Source organism: Coregonus clupeaformis, chromosome 6 (assembly GCF_020615455.1).
Source record: "Coregonus clupeaformis isolate EN_2021a chromosome 6, ASM2061545v1, whole genome shotgun sequence".
In the NCBI taxonomy this organism is placed as follows: Eukaryota; Metazoa; Chordata; class Actinopteri; order Salmoniformes; family Salmonidae; genus Coregonus; species Coregonus clupeaformis.
Window position 1 is genome coordinate 20,981,320 of NC_059197.1, and position 19,139 is coordinate 21,000,458.

The 19,139-nt window shown below is 51.7% G+C and overlaps 1 protein-coding gene across 1 annotated transcript in view; it reads left to right on the top strand.

Moving 5' to 3' along the window:
• Window positions 1-19,139, top strand: part of LOC121567723 (solute carrier family 12 member 9-like) — a 67,593-nt gene that overhangs the window by 15,528 nt on the left and 32,926 nt on the right. The window contains exons 7-9 of the mRNA XM_041877952.2: window positions 2,038-2,195; window positions 2,892-2,974; window positions 4,217-4,341. Coding sequence (XP_041733886.1) covers window positions 2,038-2,195; window positions 2,892-2,974; window positions 4,217-4,341 — 366 coding nt within the window. The remainder of the gene's footprint in view (window positions 1-2,037; window positions 2,196-2,891; window positions 2,975-4,216; window positions 4,342-19,139) is intronic.

Sequence of the window (19,139 nt, forward strand, 5' to 3'; positions counted from 1 at the left end):
TGGACACTGGGGTGGGCAGCGCAGCGAGGGGGAGAGAGAATGGACACTGGGGTGGGCAGCGCAGCGAGGGGGGAGAGAGAATGGACACTGGGGTGGGCAGCGCAGCGAGGGGGAGAGAGAAAGGACACTGGGGTGGGCAGCGCAGCGAGGGGGGAGAGAGAATGGACACTGGGGTGGGCAGCGCAGCGAGGGGGGAGAGAGAATGGACACTGGGGTGGGCAGCGAGGGGGGGAGATAATGGACACTGGGGTGGGCAGCAAGGGGGGAGAGAATGGACAATGGGGTGGGCAGCAAGGGGGGGAGAGAGAATGGACACGGGTGGGGAGAGATTGAAAGTGAGAGGGGTAGAAAGACAGATGGTGAAATGGAGGGTGATTGGGGGTGGGAGAAAGAGAAGAATGTTGAAAAGGAGGAAATAGTGGTTGATTAGGGAGTAGAGGGAGATGCAGTGCATTCAGAAAGTATTCAGACCCTTTTTCCACATTTTGTTACGTTACAGCCTTATTATAAAATGGATAAATTTTTGTTTTAATCCCCATTCATCTACACACAATACCCCATAATGGCCAAGTGAAAACAGGTTTTTAGAAATTGTCGCAAATGTATTAAAATAAAAAAACAAATGCCTTATTTACATAAGTGTTCAGACCCTTTGCTATGAGACTCGAAATTGAGCTCAGGTGCATCCTGTTTCCATTGATCATCCTTGAGATGTTTCTACAACTTGATTGGAGTCCACCTGTGGTAAATTCGATTGGACGTGATTTGGAAAGGCACACACCTGTCTATGTAAGGTCCCACAGTTGACAGTGCATGTCAAAGCAAAAACCAAGCCATGACGTCGAAGGAATTGACCGTAGAGCTCCGAGACAGGATTGTGTCGAGGCACAGATCTGGGGAAGGGTACCAAAAAATATCTGCAGCATTGAAGGTCGCCAAGAACACGGTCGCCTCCATCATTCTTAAATGGAAGAAGTTTGGAACCACCAAGACTCTTCCTAGAGCTGGTCGCCCGGCCAAACTGAGCAATCGGGGGAGAAGGGCCTTGGTCAGGGAGGTGACCAAGAACCTGATGATCACTCTGACAGAGCTCCGAAGTTCATCTGTGGAGATGGGAGAACCTTCCAGAAGGACAACAGTCTCTGCAGCACTCCACCAATCAGGCTTTTATGGTAGAGTGGCCAGACGGAAGGCACTCCTCAGTAAAAGGCACATGACAGCCCGCTTGGAGTTTGCCAAAAGGCACGTAAAGGACCCAGAACATGAGAAACAAGATTCTCTGGTCTGATGAAATCAAGATTGAACACTTTGGTCTGAATACCAAGCGTCATGTCTGGAGGAGACCTGACACCATCCCTACGGTGAAGCATGGTGCTGGCAGCATCATACTGTGGGGATGTTTTTCAGCGGCAGGGACTGGGAGTCTAGTCAGGATCGAGGGAAAGATGAACGGAGCAAAGTACAGAGACCCTTGATGAAAACCTGCTACAGAGCACTCAGGACCTTCGACTGGGGCAAAGGTTCACCTTCCAACAGGACAACGACCCTAAGCACACAGCCAAAACAATGCAGGATTGGCTTTGGGATAAGTCTCTGAATGTCATTGAGTGGCCCAGCCCGGACTTGAACCCGATCAAACATCTCTGGAGAGACCTGAAAATAGCTGTGCAGCGACGCTCCCCATCCAACCTGACAGAGGATCTGCAGAGAGGAATGGGAGAAACTCCCCAATACAGGTGTGCCAAGCTTATAGCATCATACCCAAGAAGAATCGAGGGTGTAATCGCAGCCAAAGGTGCTTCAACAATGTACTGAGTAAAGGGTCTGAACACTTATGGAAATGTAATATTTCAGTTTTTATTCTTTATACATTTCCAAAAATGTATAACCCGTTTTTGCTTTGTCATAATGGGGTATTGTGTGTAGATTGAGAGAAAAAAACAATTTTATCCATTTTAGAATAAGGCTGTAACGTAAAGTGTTACAATTTACTCTTCATAGGTAACACAATCTGATTTCTCTCTCATCCTCTCTCAGTATTCTCCTCCAGAGGGACTACAGTTTCTTGCGGGACATTAATGTGTGGAACCCGTTTGTGACCGTCGGCGTGTACTCCTCCACCATGTCTGCTGCCATGAGTAACCTGATAGGGGCCTCTCGCATCCTCTACGCCCTGGCACGGGACGACCTCTTTGGTGGGTACACCTATGTCCTCTTCTCTCGTTCTCCCCCTCTCCCTCATAATTTTTCTTTATAGCTTCTTCTCTCTCCCCTCTCACTGGCATTGTGTGTGGATAGGGGAGATTAATAGCAGTATTAAGCAGGGTTCCCCTGTAGTGGGCAGCTGGAGCAGAGCAGGGGAGATGACTCAACCATACTGAACTAGACTGAACCAAACTGACAGTTACTCAGCTCTGGATTGCTAGCAGTGCCTTTCAGGGGTTAAAAATAAATGTTAGCTTATGGGTTTTGTCTTCTTTGCCTAGTTGACTGTTTGATTGAAGGTGTTTGTGACTTCAAATGAAGTTCTTATTGTGTGTGTGTGTCATTCATACCTGGTGCATGCTGCTTCACCTTGCCACTGTCCTACACCCACTGGCTAATATAGTGTAACACACATGTACACACCTCTTCATCTCACCCAGTTTTAAAATGATCTGCTTTGTCTTCCCTCCCTCTCCACTCCCTCTCCTCCCTCTCCTCTCCTCTCTCTCCTCTCCCCTTCTCCATCCCCTGTTCTTGGCTGCATTGATTTGAGTTGAAAGTCTCCTAATTTAATTCATTTCATGTATCAACTGTGAAATGTGGTCCTAAACTTTAATTCCCTCCATCTTGCTCCTTCTTGACCTCACTCTTGCTCTCACATATTCTCTCTCGCCCTCTCTCTGCAGGCACGGCGTTGTCTCCAGCTAAGAAGACATCTCGCAATGGGAACCCCTGGGTGTCTGTCCTCCTCTCCTGGTTCCTAGTACAGGTAAGACAATGGGAACCCCTGGTGTCTCTGTACATAAGACAATGGGAACCCCTGGTGTCGGTCCTCCTCTCCTGGTTCCTAGTACAGGTAAGACAATGGGAACTCCTGGTGTCGGTCCTCCTCTCCTGGTTCCTAGTACAGGTAAGACAATGGGAATCCCTGGTGTCGGTCCTCCTCTCCTGGTTCCTAGTACAGGTAAGACACAGAGGAGAGGATAGGTCTGATTTCACCTGCTCAATAATCTCTGATCAGGTCAGATGAAGGAAAGGTAGATGGAGAAAGATAAATGGAGAGAGGAGAAAGGAGAACGGTAGATGGAGAGAGGAGAAGGGAAGTCATTTGAGAGTACTGAGAAATGGCCAAGACATAGTGAGAAAGGGAGACGAGGGGTGAGAGAGGAGGCAAGAGATGGGAGGGTAAAGATACAAAGAGGAGAGAGCTCTATTAATGACTGGCTAGTCACTCTTCTAGAAGGGAGGGTTGAAGGCTAAATGGCTCGTCTTTCTCTCTTCCTCTCTCATCCCTCGCTCCGCTTCTCCACTGGAGTGGGGGAGTAATTAGAGGGAATCGTTAGCCTGAATCAGAGCTCATTGACTCCCTAGTCCTCTCCCTCTTTTTCTATTGCTCTCTCTCTCTGCCATTTGAATGATTCACTGATGACACAAGTGTGATAATCTAATCTCACTCCATATTAATCTCACAGACGAGAGAAAGGGAGCGAGCGAGGGCAGGAAGGAGGGTGAAAGAAGGGGGTAGAAAAAGAACAAGTCATGCATCAATTCAAACTGATCCAGATTATATTTGAGAAACAGGGAGACCATGACACTGATTTTGAAGCCCCTCAATCTTTTTGATCTGACCTTTAGTAAAGGGCTATGTGATGGTAGTGATAACTCAGCCTCTCAGAATAGCGTGATGTTTACTTGGACTGGACATACACCATGAAGACAACTGACCTGATCTCTCACACACAGGTGATGGTGTGGTGCAGTGGCAGGCCCAGAAGTTGCCCATGCTGGCCTGAGGCAGAGAGCTCAGTTAATAGCTAATTAATGCTGTTGTAAAAGAGCGTCTCAGGAGAGAACTGGGGAATCTGACTCTCACTGACTTGGTGTTGTGGAGGTCAGAGGAGAAACCATTCCTCCCCTCCATCCTCCCTCTCTCACTCTGTCCCTCTCCTTCCCGTCAATGAAACAGGTTCATTAATCACAATTTTCTATTTTCTTCTCTCTCCATCTGTAGTTGGTGTTGTTCACAGGGAAGTTGAACACCATCGCCAGCATTGTAACCATCTTCTTCCTGCTGGTCTATGCAGCTGTGGACCTGGCCTGTCTGGCTCTGGAGTGGGCCTCAGCTCCTAACTTCAGGTACTAAATCAAATCACATTTTATTAATCACATGCGCCGAATAAAACTGGTGAAGACTTTACAGTGAAATGCTTCCTTACGAACCTTTTCACAACGATGCAGAGTTTTAAAAAATATATAAAAAAATAATAACAAATGAAATAGTAACTAACATGAGAAATAAAATAAAGTACACAAGAATGGTGCTATACTGTATGCAGGAAGTACAGGTACCAGATCAATGTGCAGAGGTATGCGGCACTTGAGGTAGATACAGTGGGGAGAACAAGTATTTGATACACTGCCGATTTTGCAGGTTTTCCTACTTACAAAGCATGTAGAGGTCTGTAATTTTTTTCATAGGTACACTTCAACTGTGAGAGACGGAATCTAAAACAAAAATCCAGAAAATCACATTGTATGATTTTTAAGTAATTAATTTGCAATTTATTGCATGACATAAGTATTTGATACATCAGAAAAGCAGAACTTAATATTTGGTACAGAAACCTTTGTTTGCAGTTACAGAGATCATACGTTTCCTGTAGGTCTTGACCAGGTTTGCACACACTGCAGCAGGGATTTTGGCCCACTCCTCCATACAGACCTTCTCCAGATCCTTCAGGTTTCGGGGCTGTCGCTGGGCATACGGACTTTCAGCTCCCTCCAATGATTTTCTATTGGGTTCAGGTCTGGAGACTGGCTAGGCCACTCCAGGACCTTGAGATACTTCTTACGGAGCCACTCCTTTGTTGCCCTGGCTGTGTGTTTTGGGTCGTTGTCATGCTGGAAGACCCAGCCACGACCCATCTTCAATGCTCTTGCTGAGGGAAGGAGGTTGTTGGCCAAGATCTCGCGATACATGGCCCCATCCATCCTCCCCTCAATACGGTGCAGTCGTCCTGTTCCCTTTGCAGAAAAGCATCCCCAAAGAATGATGTTTCCACCTCCATGCTTCACGGTTGGGATGGTGTTCTTGGGGTTGTACTCATCCTTCTTCTTCCTCCAAACACGGCGAGTGGAGTTTAGACCAAAAAGCTCTATTTTTGTCTCATCAGACCACATGACGTTCTCCCATTACTCCTCTGGATCATCCAGATGGTCATTGGCAAACTTCAGACGGGCCTGGACATGTGCTGGCTTGAGCAGGGGGACCTTGCGTGCGCTGCAGGATTTTAATCCATGACGGCGTAGTGTGTTACTAATGGTTTTCTTTGAGACTGTGGTCCCAGCTCTCTTCAGGTCATTGACCAGGTCCTGCCCTGTAGTTCTGGGCTGATCCCTCACCTTCCTCATGATCATTGATGCCCCACAAGGTGAGAACTTGCATGGAACCCCAGACCGAGGGTGATTGACCGTCATCTTGAACTTCTTCCATTTTCTAATAATTGCGCCAACAGTTGTTGCCTTCTCACGAAGCTGCTTGCCTATTGTCCTGTAGCCCATCCCAGCCTTGTGCAGGTCTACAATTGTATCCCTGATGTCCTTACACAGCTCTCTGGTCTTGGCCATTGTGGATAGGTTGGAGTCTGTTTGATTGAGTGTGTAGACAGGTGTCTTTTATACAGGTAACAAGTTCAAACCGGTGCAGTTAATACAGGTAATGAGTGGAGAACAGGAGGGCTTCTTAAAGAAAAACTAACAGGTCTGTGAGAGCTGGAATTCTTACTGGTTGGTAGGTGATCAAATACTTATGTCATGCAATAAAATGCAAATTAATTACTTAAAAATCATACAATGTGATTTTCTGGATTTTTGTTTTAGATTCCGTCTCTCACAGTTGAAGTGTACCTATGATAAAAATTACAGACCTCTACATGCTTTGTAAGTAGGAAACACTGCCGATTTTGCAGGTTATCAAATACTTGTTCTCCCCACTGTATGTACATGAAGGCAGCGTAATGTGACTAGGCATCAGGATAGATAATAATACGAGTAAAATAAAGAACAGAGTGTGTGTGTGTGTACAGTGCATTTGGGAAGTATTCAGAAACCTTGACTTTTTCCAAATTTTGTTACGTTACAGCCTTATTCTAAAATGGATAAAACAGGTTTTTATTTACATACACTACCGGTCAAAAGTTTTAGAAAACCTCCTCATTCAAGGGGTTTTCTTTATTTTTACTATTTTCTACATTGTAGGAAAATAATAATGAAGACATCAAAACTATGAAATAACACATATAGAATCATGTAGTAACCCAAAAGTGTTAAACAAATCAAAATATATTTTGTATTTGAGATTCTTCAAATAGCCACCCCTTTGCCTTGATGACAGCTTTGCTCTCTCTCTCTGTCTCCCCTCCATCTCTCGGTCTCCCCCTCCATCTGTCTCCCCTCAATCTCTCTCTGTCTCCCCTCCATCGCTACCTTCTCTGTCTCCCCTCCATCTCTCTCTCCCTTCCATCTCTCTCTCCCTTCATCTCTCTCTCCCCTCTCTCCCTTCCATCTCTCTCCCCTCTCTCCCTTCCATCTCTATCTCCCCTCTCTCCCCTTCCTCTCTGTCTCCCCTCTCTCTCTGTCTCCCTCTCTCTGTCTCCCCTCCATCTCTCTTGCTGTCTCCCCTCCATCTCTTGCTGTCTCCCCTCTCTCTCTTGCTGTCTCCCCTCTCTCTCTCGCTGTCTCCCCTCTCTCTCTTGCTGTCTCCCCTCTCTCTCTCTTGCTGTCTCCCCTCTCTCTCTCTTGCTGTCTCCCCTCTCTCTCTCTTGCTGTCTCCCCTCTCTCTCTCTTGCTGTCTCCCCTCTCTCGCTCTCTCTCTCTCTCCCGTCTCTCTCTCTCTCCCCTCTCTGTCTCCCCTCTCTCTCCCTCTCTCTCCCCTCTCTCTCTCCCTCTCTCTCTCTCTCCTCTCTCTCTCTCCTCTCTCCCTCCCTCTCTCCCCTCTCTCTCTCCTCCATCTCTCTCTCTCTCCCTCCTTCTCTCTCTCTCCTCTCTCTCTCCTCCATCTCTCTCTCCCCTCCATCTCTCTCTCCCTCCATCTCTCTCTCCCCTCCATCTCTGTCTCCCCTCCATCTCTCTGTCTCCCCTCCATCTCTCGCTCTCCTTCTCCTCTCCATCTCTCTCCCCTCCTCTCTCTCTCCCCTCCATCTCTCTCTCTCCCTTCCATCTCTCTGTCTCCCCTCCATCTCGCCCCTCTCTGTCTCCCCTCCATCTCGCCCCTCTCTGTCTCCCCTCCATCTCGCCCCTCTCTGTCTCCCCTCCATCTCTCGCCTCTGTCTCCCCTCCATCTCTCCCCTCCATCTCCCCTCATCTGTCTCCCCTCATCTCTCTGTCTCCCTCAATCTCTCCCCTCTCTGTCTCGCCTCTGTTTTGACTCCATCTCTCCCCTCTCTGTCTCTCCTCCGTCTCTCCCCTCCATCTCTCCCATCTGTCTCCCCTCCATCTCTCCCACTCCCCTCATCTCTCTCCCCTCCGTCTCTCCCCTCCATCTCTCCTTCTGTCTCCCCTCATCTCTCTGTCTCCCCTCATCTCTCTCTCCCCTCATCTCTCTCTCCCCTCATCTCTCTCTGCATCTCTCTCCCCTCCATCTCTCTCTCTGTATCTCTCTCCCCTCCATCTCTCTCTCTGTATCTCTCTCCCCTCCATCTCTCTCTCTGTATCTCTCTCCCCTCCATCTCTCTCTCTGTATCTCTCTCCCCTCCATCTCTCTCTGTATCTCTCTCCCCTCCATCTCTCTCTCTGTCTCCCCTCCATCTCTCTCTCTCTGTCTCCCCTCCATCTCTCGCTCTCTCTGTCTCCCCTCCATCTCTCGCTCTCTCTGTCTCCCCTCCATCTCTCGCTCTCTCTGTCTCCCCTCCATCTCTCGCTCTCTCTGTCTCCCCTCCATCTCTCGCTCTCTCTGTCTCCCTCCATCTCTGCTCTCTCTTCTCTCTCCATCTCTGTCTCCCTCTCTCTCCCGCTCTCTGTCTCCCTCTCTCTCCCGCTCTCCGTCTCCCTCTCTCTCCCGTCTCTCCGTCTCCCTCTCTCTCTCCCTCTCTCTCTCGCCTCCACTCTCTCTCTCCCTCCATCTCTCTGTCTCCCCTCCATCTCTCTGTCTCCCCTCCATCTCTCTGTCTCCCCTCCATCTCTCTCTCTCTGTCTCCCCTCCATCTCTCGCTCTCTCTCTCTCCCCTCTCTCTCCCGCTCTCTCTCCCGCTCTCTCTCCCGCTCTCTCCGTCTCCCCTCTCTCTCCCCTCCATCTCTCTCTCCCCTCCATCTCTCTCTCCCTCCATCTCTCTCTCTCCCTCCATCTCTCTCTCTCCCCTCCATCTCTCTCCCCTCATCTCTCTGTCTCCCTTCATCTCTCTCTCCCCTCCATCTCTCTCTCTGTATCTCTCTCCCCTCCATCTCTCTCTCTGTATCTCTCTCCCCTCCATCTCTCTCTGTATCTCTCTCCCTCATCTCTCTCTCCCTCCATCTCTCTCTCTCTGTCTCCCCTCCATCTCTTGCTCTCTCTGTCTCCCCTCCATCTCTCGCTCTCTCTGTCTCCCCTCCATCTCTCGCTCTCTCTGTCTCCCCTCCATCTCTCGCTCTCTCTGTCTCCCCTCCATCTCTGTCTCCCCTCTCTCTCCCGCTCTCTGTCTCCCCTCTCTCTCCCGCTCTCTGTCTCCCCTCTCTCTCCCGCTCTCTCCGTCTCCCCTCTCTCTCCCGCTCTCTCCGTCTCCCCTCTCTCCCCTCCATCTCTCTCTCCCTCCATCTCTCTCTCTCCCCTCCATCTCTCTGTCTCCCCTCCATCTCTCTGTCTCCCCTCCATCTCTCTGTCTCCCCTCCATCTCTCTCTCTCTCTGTCTCCCCTCCATCTCTCGCTCTCTCTGTCTCCCCTCTCTCTCCCGCTCTCTCTCCGCTCTCTCTCCCTCTCTCCCTCTCCCTCTCTCTCTCCTCCATCTCTCTCTCCTCCATCTCTCTCTCCCTCCATCTCTCTCTCTCCCCTCCATCTCTCTCTCCCTCCATCTCTCTCTCTCCCTCCATCTCTCTGTCTCCCCTCCATCTCTCTGTCTCCCCTCCATCTCTCTGTCTCCCCTCCATCTCTCTGTCTCCCCTCCATCTCTCTGTCTCCCCTCCATCTCTCTGTCTCCCCTCCATCTCTCTCTCTCTCTGTCTCCCCTCCATCTCTCGCTCTCTCTGTCTCCCCTCTCTCTCCCGCTCTCTCTCCCGCTCTCTCTCCCGCTCTCTCTCCCTCTCTCTCCGTCTCTCTCTCCCTCCTCTCTCTCTCCATCTCTCTCTCCCCTCATCTCTCTCTCCCCTCCATCTCTCTCTCCCTCTCTCTCTCTCTCCCTCCATCTCTCTCTCTGTATCTCTCTCTCCTCCATCTCTCTCTCTCCTCTCTCCCCTCCGTCTCCCTCTCTCTCTCTCCCTCCATCTCCCCCTCTCTCCCTCTCCCCTCTCTCTCTCCTCGTCTCCCTCTCTCTCTCTCTCTCTCTCCCCTCCATCTCTCTCTCTCCCTCCATCTCTCTCTCTCCCCTCCATCTCTCTCTCTCCCCTCCATCTCTCTCTCTCCCCTCCATCTCTCTCTCCCCTCCATCTCTCTCTCCCCTCCATCTCTCTCTCTCCCTCTCCATCTCTCTCTCCCTTCATCTCTCTCTCCCCTTCATCTCTCTCTCCATCTCTCTCTCTCCCCTCCATCTCTCTCTCTCTCTCCCCTCCATCTCTCTCTCTCTCTCTCTCTCCCTCCATCTCTCGCTCTGTCTCCCCTCCATCTCTCGCTCTCCTCCTCTCCATCGCTCTCCCCTCCATCTCTCTCTCTCCCCTCCATCTCTATCTCTCCCCTCTCTGTCTCCCCTCCATCTCTCCCCTCTCTGTCTTCCCTCCATCTCGCCCCTCTCTGTCTCCCCTCCATCTCGCCCCTCTCTGTCTCCCCTCCATCTCTCGCCTCTGTCTCGCCTCCATCTCTCCCCTCTCTGTCTCCCCTCCATCTCTCGCCTCTGTCTCTCCCATCTGTCTCCCCTCCATCTCTCCCATCTGTCTCCCTTCATCTCTCTCCTCTCGGTCTCCCCTCCATCTCTCTCTCCCCTCCGTCTCTCTCCTCCATCTCTCTCCCCTCATCTCTCCTTCTGTCTCCCCTCATCTCTCTCTGTCTCCCCTCATCTCTCTGTGTCTCCCCTCATCTCTCTGTCTCCCTTCATCTCTCTCTCCCCTCATCTCTCTCTCTGTATCTCTCTCCCCTCCATCTCTCTCTCTGTATCTCTCTCCCCTCCATCTCTCTCTCTGTATCTCTCGCCCCTCCACCTCTCTCTCTGTATCTCTCTCCCCTCCATCTCTCTCTCTGTATCTCTCCCCCCTCCATCTCTCTCTCTCTGTATCTCTCTCCCCTCCATCTCTCTCTCTGTATCTCTCTCCCCTCCATCTCTCTCTCTGTATCTCTCTCCCCTCCATCTCTCTCTCTCTGTATCTCTCTCCCCTCCATCTCTCTCTCTCTCGTATCTCTCTCCCCTCCCTCTCTCTCTCTCTCTGTATCTCTCTCCCCTCCATCTCTCTCTCTCTCTGTATCTCTCTCCCCTCCATCTCTCTCTCTCTCTGTATCTCTCTCCCCTCCATCTCTATCTCTCTGTATCTCTCTCCCCTCCATCTCTCTCTCTCTGTATCTCTCTCCCCTCCATCTCTCTCTCTGTATCTCTCTCCCCTCCATCTCTCTTGCTCTCTCTCTCCCCTCTCTCGCTCTCTGTCTCCCCTCCATCTCTCTCTCTCTCCCCTCCATCTCTCTCTCTCTCCCCTCCATCTCTCTCTCTCTACCCTCCATCTCTCTCTCTCTACCCTCCATCTCTCTCTCCCTCCCCTCCATCTCTCTCTCCTCTCCATCTCTCTCTCCTCTCCATCTCTCTCTCCTCTCCATCTCTCTCTCTCCATCTCTCTCTCTCCCCTCCATCTCTCGCTCTCTCTCTCTCTCTCCATCTCTCTCTCTCCCTCCATCTCTTGCTCTCTGTCCCCTCCATCTCTCGCTCTCTGTCTCCCTCCATCTCTCGCTCTCTGTCTCCCCTCCATCTCTCGCTCTCTGTCTCCCCTCCATCTCTCGCTCTCTGTCTCCCCCTCCATCTCTCGCTCTCTCTCCCCTCTCCCTCTCTCCCTCGTCTCCCCCTCTCTCTCCTCCGTCTCCCTCTCTCCCTCTCTCTCTCCCCTCCGTCTCCCCTCTCTCTCCCCTCCGTCTCCCCTCTCTCTCCCCTCCGTCTCTCTCTCTCCCCTCCATCTCTCTCTCCCCCTCCATCTCTCTCTCCCATCTCTCTCTCCCCTCCATCTCTCTCTCTCCTCTCCATCTCTCTCTCCCCTTCATCTCTCTCTCCCCTTCATCTCTCTCTCCATCTCTCTCTCTCCCCTCCATCTCTCTCTCCATCTCTCTCTCTCCCCTCCATCTCTCTCTCTCTCTCTCCCCCTCTCCATCTCTCTCCCCTCCATCTCTCTCTCTCCCATCTCTATCTCTCTCTCCCCTCTCTGTCTCCCCTCCATCTCTCCCCTCTCTGTCTTCCCTCCATCTCGCCCCTCTCTGTCTCCCCTCCATCTCGCCCTCTCTGTCTCCCCTCCATCTCTCGCCTCTGTCTCGCCTCCATCTCTCCCCTCTCTGTCTCCCCTCCATCTCTCGCCTCTGTCTCTCCCATCTGTCTCCCCTCATCTCTCTCTGTCTCCCTTCATCTCTCTCCTCTCGGTCTCCCCTCCATCTGTCTCTCCCCTCCGTCTCTCTCCTCCATCTCTCTCCCCTCATCTCTCCTTCTTTTTTACATTTTTTTTTTTCTGTCTCCCCTCATCTCTCTCTGTCTCCCCTCATCTCTCTCGTCTCCCCTCATCTCTCTGTCTCCCTTCATCTCTCTCTCCCCTCATCTCTCTCTCTGTATCTCTCTCCCCTCCATCTCTCTCTCTGTATCTCTCTCCCCTCCATCTCTCTCTCTCTGTATCTCTCTTCCCTCCATCTCTCTCTCTGTATCTCTCTCCCCTCCATCTCTCTCTCTGTATCTCTCGCCCCTCCACCTCTCTCTCTGTATCTCTCTCCCCTCCATCTCTCTCTCTGTATCTCTCTCCCCTCCATCTCTCTCTCTCTGTATCTCTCTCCCCCCTCCATCTCTCTCTCTCTGTATCTCTCTCCCCTCCATCTCTCTCTCTCTCTGTATCTCTCTCCCCTCCATCTCTCTCTCCTGTATCTCTCTCCCCTCCATCTCTCTCTCTCTGTATCTCTCTCCCCTCCATCTCTCTCTCTCTCTGTATCTCTCTCCCCTCCATCTCTCTCTCTCTCTCTGTATCTCTCTCCCCTCCATCTCTCTCTCTCTCTCTCCCCTCCATCTCTCTCTCTCTATCTCTCTCCCTCCATCTCTCTCCTGTATCTCTCTCCCCTCCATCTCTGTCTCTCTCCCCTCCATCTCTCTCTCTCTGTCTCCTCCATCTCTCTCTCTACCCTCCATCTCTCTCTCTCTCCCTCCATCTCTCTCTCTCTCCCACTCTCTCTCTCTCTCTCTCTCCCTCCATCTCTCTCTCTCTCTCCATCTCTCTCTCCTCTCCATCTCTCTCTCCTCTCCATCTCTCTCCCCTCTCCATCTCTCTCTCTCCATCTCTCTCTCTCCCCTCCATCTCTCGCTCTCTCTCCCCTCCATCTCTCTCTCCCCTCTCCATCTCTCTCTCTCCCCTCCATCTCTCGCTCTCTGTCTCCCCTCCATCTCTCGCTCTCTGTCTCCCCTCCATCTCTCGCTCTTCTCCCCTCCATCTCTCGCTCTCTGTCTCCCCTCCATCTCTCGCTCTCTCTCCCCCCTCCATCTCTCTCTCTCCATCTCTCCTCTCTCTCCCCTCATCTCTCGCTCTCTCTCCCTCCGTCTCCCTCTCTCTCCCTCTCCCTCCATCTCTCTCTCTCTCCCTCTCTCTCTCTCTCCATCTCTCTCTCCCCTCCATCTCTCTCTCCCCTCCATCTCTCTCTCCTCCATCTCTCTCTCCCCCTCCATCTCTCTCCTCCACTCTCTCTCTCTCCATCTCTCTCTCTCCCCTCCATCTCTCTCTCTCCATCTCTCTCTCTCCCCTCCATCTCTCTCTCTCTCTCTCCCCCTCTCCATCTCTCTCCCCTCCATCTCTCTCTCTCCTCTCCATCTCGATCTCTCCCCTCTCTGTCTTCCCTCCATCTCTCCCCTCTGTCTTCCCTCCATCTCGCCCCTCTCTGTCTCCCCTCCATCTCGCCCCTCTCTGTCTCCCCTCCATCTCTCGCCTCTGTCTCGCCTCCATCTCTCCCCTCTCTGTCTCCCCTCCATCTCTCGCCTCTGTCTCTCCCATCTGTCTCCCCTCCATCTCTCCCATCTGTCTCCCCTCATCTCTCTCTGTCTCCCTTCATCTCTCTCCTCTCGGTCTCCCCTCCATCTGTCTCTCCCCTCCGTCTCTCTCCTCCATCTCTCTCCCCTCATCTCTCCTTCTTTTTTACATTTTTTTTTTTTCTGTCTCCCCTCATCTCTCTCTGTCTCCCCTCATCTCTCTCTGTCTCCATCTCTCTGTCTCCCTTCTCCCTTCATCTCTCTCTCCTCCCTCATCTCTCTCTCTCCCCTCCTCTCTCTCTGTATCTCTCTCCCCTCCATCTCTCTCTCTCTGTATCTCTCTCCCTCTCATCTCTCTCTCTGTATCTCTCTCCTCCACCTCTCTCTCTGTATCTCTCTCCCTCCATCTCTCTCTCTGTATCTCTCCCCCTCCATCTCTCTCTCTGTATCTCTCTCCCTCCCATCTCTCTCGTATCTCTCTCCCTCCATCTCTCTCTCTTATCTCTCTCCCCCTCCATCTCTCTCTCTCTGTATCTCTCTCCCCTCCATCTCTCTCTCTCTCTGTCTCATCTCTCTCCCCTCCATCTCTCTCTCTCTCTCTCTATCTCTCTCCCCTCCATCTCTCTACTCTCTATCTCTCTCCCTCCATCTCTCTCTCTCTCCCTCTGTATCTCTCTCCCCTCCATCTCTCTCTCTCTCTCTTTTCTCCCTCCATCTCTCTCTCTCTATCTCTCCCCTCCATCTCTCTCTGTTCTCTCTCTCCCCTCCATCTCTCTCTCTCTCTCCCCTCCATCTCTCTCTCTCCCATTCTCGTTTTCCTCTCTCCTCTCTCTCTCCCTCCATCTCTCTCTCTCTCCCTCCATCTCTCTCTCTCTCTCTCCATCTCTCTCTCTCTCCATCTCTCTCTCCTCTCCATCTCTCTCTCCTCTCCATCTCTCTCTCCATCTCTCTCTCTCCCCTCCATCTCTCGCTCTGTCTCCCCTCCATCTCTCTCTCCCCTCTCCATCTCTCTCTCTCCCCTCCATCTCTCGCTCTCCCCTCCATCTCTTGCTCTCTGTCTCCCCTCCATCTCTCGCTCTCTGTCTCCCCTCCATCTCTCGCTCTCTGTCTCCCCTCCATCTCTCGCTCTCTGTCTCCCCTCCATCTCTCGCTCTCTGTCTCCCCTCCATCTCTCGCTCTCTGTCTCCCCTCCATCTCTCGCTCTCTGTCTCCCCTCCATCTCTCTCCCCTCTCCATCTCTCTCCCCTCTCCATCTCTCTCCCCTCTCCATCTCTCTCCCCTCTCCATCTCTGTCTCCCCTCCATCTCTCTCTGTCTCCCCTCCATCTCTCTCTGTCTCCCCTCCATCTCTCTCCCCTCTCCATCTGTCTCCCCTCCATCTCTCTCTGTCTCCCCTCCATCTCTCTCTGTCTCCCCTCCATCTCTCTCTGTCTCCCCTCCATCTCTCTCTGTCTCCCCTCCATATCTCTCTCTCCCTTCCATCTCTCTCTCCTCTCCATCTCTCTCCCCCCTCCATCTCTCTCTCTCCTCCATCTCTCCCCTCTCTGTCTCCCCTCCATCTCTAGCTCTCTGTCTCCCCTCCATCTCTCGCTCTCTGTCTCCCCTCCATCTCTCGCTCTCTGTCTCCCCTCCATCTCTCTCTGTCTCCCCTCCATCTCTCTCTCTGTCTCCCCTCATCTCTGTCTCTCTCCCCTCTCTCTCTCCCCTCCATCTCTCCCCTCTCTCTGTCTCCCCTCCATCTCTCTCTTTCTCCCCTCCATCTCTCGCTCTCTGTCTCCCCTCCATCTCTCGCTCTCTGCCTCCAGCTCTCGCTCTCTGTCTCCCCTCCATCTCTCTCTGTCTCCCCTCCATCTCTCTGTCTGTCTCCCCTCATCTCTGTCTGTCTCCCCTCTCTCTCTCCCCTCCATCTCTCCCCTCTCTCTGTCTCCCCTCCATCTCTCTCTTTCTCCCCTCCATCTCTCCCTTCCAACTCTCCCCTCCATCTCTCTGTCTGTTCCCCCTCCACCTCTCTGTCTGTTCCCCCTCCATCTCTCCCTTCCAACTCTCCCCTCCATCTCTCTGTCTGTTCCCCCTCCACCTCTCTGTCTGTCTGTCTCCCCTCATCTGTCTGTCTCCCCTCCATATCTCTCTCTGTCTCCCATCCACCTGTCTCCCCTCCATCTCTCTGTCTGTCTCTCTCCCCCCTCATCTCTCTCTCTTTCTCCCCTCCATCTCTCTCTCTCTCTTTCTCCCCTCCATCTCTCTCTCTCTCTCTGTCTCCCCTCCATCTCTCTGACTCCCCTCCAGCTCTCTCTCTCTGTCTCTTCTCCATCTCTCTCTCAGCTCCATCTCTCCTCCTCATCTCTCTACCTCCAGCTCTCTGTCTGTCTCCCCTCCATCTCTCTGTCTGTCTCCCCTCCATCTCTCTGTCTGTCTCCCCTCCATCTCTCTGTCTGTCTCCCCTCCATCTCTCTGTCTGTCTCCCCTCCATCTCTCTGTCTGTCTCCCCTCCATCTCTCTGTCTGTCTCCCCTCCATCTCTCTGTCTGTCTCCCCTCCATCTCTCTGTCTGTCTCCCCTCCGTCTCTCTGTCTGTCTCCCCTCCGTCTCTCTGTCTGTCTCCCCTCCGTCTCTCTCTCTGTCTCCCCTCCGTCTCTCTCTCTGTCTCCCCTCCGTCTCTCTCTCTGTCTCCCCTCCGTCTCTCTCTCTGTCTCCCCTCCGTCTCTCTCTCTGTCTCCCCTCCGTCTCTCTCTCTGTCTCCCCTCCGTCTCTCTCTGTCTCCCCTCCGTCTCTCTCTGTCTCCCCTCAGTCTCTCTCTCCCCTCCGTCTCTCTCTCTCTCTGACTCCTTTCCGTCTCTCTCTCTCTGACTCCTTTCCGTCTCTCTCTCTCTGACTACTTTCCGTCTCTCGCTCTCTCTCCCCTCTATCTCTCGCTCTCTCTCTCCCCTCCATCTCTCGCTCTCTCTCTCCCCTCCATCTCTCGCTCTCTCTCTCCCCTCCATCTCTCGCTCTCTCCCATCCATCTCGCTCTGTGTCCCCTCCATCTCTCTCTGTCTCCCCTCCGTCTCCCCTCCGTCTCTGTCTCCCCTCCGTCTCTCTCTCTGTCTCCCCTCCGTCTCTCTCTCTGTCTCCCCTCCGTCTCTCTCTCTGTCTCCCCTCCATCTCTCTCTGACTACTTTCCGTCTCTCGCTCTCTCTCTCTCCCCTCTATCTCTCGCTCTCTCTCTCCTCCATCTCTCGCTCTCTCTCTCTCTCCCATCCATCTCTCTCTCTCTCTCCCCTCCATCTCGCTCTCTCTCGCTCTCTGTCTCCCCTCCATCTCTCTCTCTCGGTATCCCCTCCATCTCACTCTGTCTCCCCTCCATCTCTCTGTCTGTCTCCCCTCCATCTCTCTCTCTCGGTATCCCCTCCATCTCACTCTGTCTCCCCTCCATCTCTCTGTCTCTCTCCCCTCCATCTCTCTCTTTCTCTCTGTCTCCTCCATCTCGCCCTCTATCTCAGGCTCCCCTCCATCTCACTCTCTGTCTCCCCTCCATCTCTCTCTCTCTCTTTCGGTCTCCCCTCCATCTCTCTCTTTCTCTCTGTCTCCTCCATCTCGCTCTCTCTATCTCAGGCTCCCCTCCATCTCACTCTCTGTCTCCCCTCCATCTCTCTCTCTCTCTCGGTCTCCCTCTCTCTTCTCACTCCCCTCCATCTCTTTCGGTCTCCTCTCCATCTCTCTCTCTCTGTCTCCCCTCCATCTCTCTCTTTCTCTCTGTCTCCTCCATCTCGCTCTCTCTATCTCAGGCTCCCCTCCATCTCACTCTCTGTCTCCCCTCCATCTCTCTCTCTCTCTCGGTCTCCCCTCCATCTCTCTCTCACTCCCCTCCATCTCTTTCGGTCTCCTCTCCATCTCTCTCTCTCTGTCTCCCCTCCATCTCTCTCTTTCTCTCTGTCTCCTCCATCTCGCTCTCTCTATCTCAGGCTCCCCTCCATCTCACTTTCTCTCTCTCGGTCTCCCCTCCATCTCTCTCTCACTCCCCTCCATCTCTTTCGGCCTCCCCTCCATCTCTCTCTTTCTCTCTGTCTCCCCTCCATCTCTCTCTTTCTCTCTGTCTCCCCTCCATCTCTCAATTCAATTCCATTTTTCAATTTAAGGGCTTTATTGGCATGGGAAACGTGTGTTAACATTGCCAAAGCAAGTGAAGTAGATAGTAAACAAAAGTGAAATAAACAATAAATATTAACAGTAAACATTACACTCAGAAGTTTCAAAAGAATAAAGACATTTCAAATGTCATATTATGTGTATATATACAGTGTTGTAACAATGTGCAAATAGTTAAAGTACAAATGGGAAAATAAATAAACATAAATATGGGTTATATTTACAATGGTGTTTGTTCTTCACTGGTTGCCCTTTTCTTGTGGCAACAGGTCACAAATCTTGCAGCTGTGATGGCACACTGTGGTTTTTCACCCAGTAGATAAGGGAGTTTATCAAAATTGGGTTTGTTTTCGAATTCTTTGTGGATCGCTGTAATCTGAGGGAATTATGTGTCTCTAATATGGTCGTACATTTGGCAGGAGGTTAGGAAGTGCAGCTCAGTTTCCACCTCATTTTGTGGGCAGTGTGCACATAGCCTGTCTTCTCTTGAGAGCCAGGTCTGCCTACGGCGGCCTTTCTCAATAGCAAGGCTATGCTCACTGAGTCTGTACATAGTCAAAGCTTTCCTTAAGTTTGGGTCAGTCACAGTGGTCAGGTATTCTGCCACTGTGTACTCTCTGTTTAGGGCCAAATAGCATTCTAGTTTGCTCTGTTTTTTTGTTTGTTCTTTCCAATGTGTCAAGTAATTCTCTTTTTGTTTTCTCATGATTTGGTTGGGTCTAGTTGTGTTGTTGTTGTTGTTGTCCTGGGGCTGTGTGGGGTCTGTTTGTGTTTGTGAACAGAGCCCCAGGACAAGCTTACTTAGGGGACTCTTCTCCAAGTTCATCTCTCTGTAGGTGATGGCTTTGTTATGGAAGGTTTGGGAATCGCTTCCTTTTAAGTGGTTATAGAATTTAACGGCTCTTTTCTGGATTTTGATAATTAGCGGGTATTGGCCTAATTCTGCTCTGCATGCATTATTTGGTGTTTTACGTTGTACACGGAGGATGATTTTGCAGAATTCTGCATGCAGAGTCTCAATTTGGTGTTTGTCCCATTTTGTGAATTCTTGGTTGGTGAGCGGACCCCAGACCTCAGAACCATAAAGGGCAATGGGTTCTATAACTGATTCAAGTATTTTTGCCAGATCCTAATTGGTATGTCAAATTTTATGTTCCTTTTGATGGCATAGAAGGCCCTTCTTGCCTTGTCTCTCAGATCGTTCACAGCTTTGTGGAAGTTACCTGTGGCGCTGATGTTTAGGCCGAGGTATGTATAGTTTTTTGTGTGCTCTAGGGCAACGGTGTCTAGATGGAATTTGTATTTGTGGTCCTGGCAACTGGACCTTTTTTGGAACACCATTATTTTTGTCTTATTGAGATTTACTGTCAGGGCCCAGGTCTGACAGAATCTGTGCAGAAGATCTAGGTGCTGCTGTAGGCCCTCCTTGGTTGGTGACAGAAGCACCAGATCGTCAGCAAACAGAAGACATTTTACTTCAGATTCTAGTAGGGTGAGGCCGGGTGCTGCAG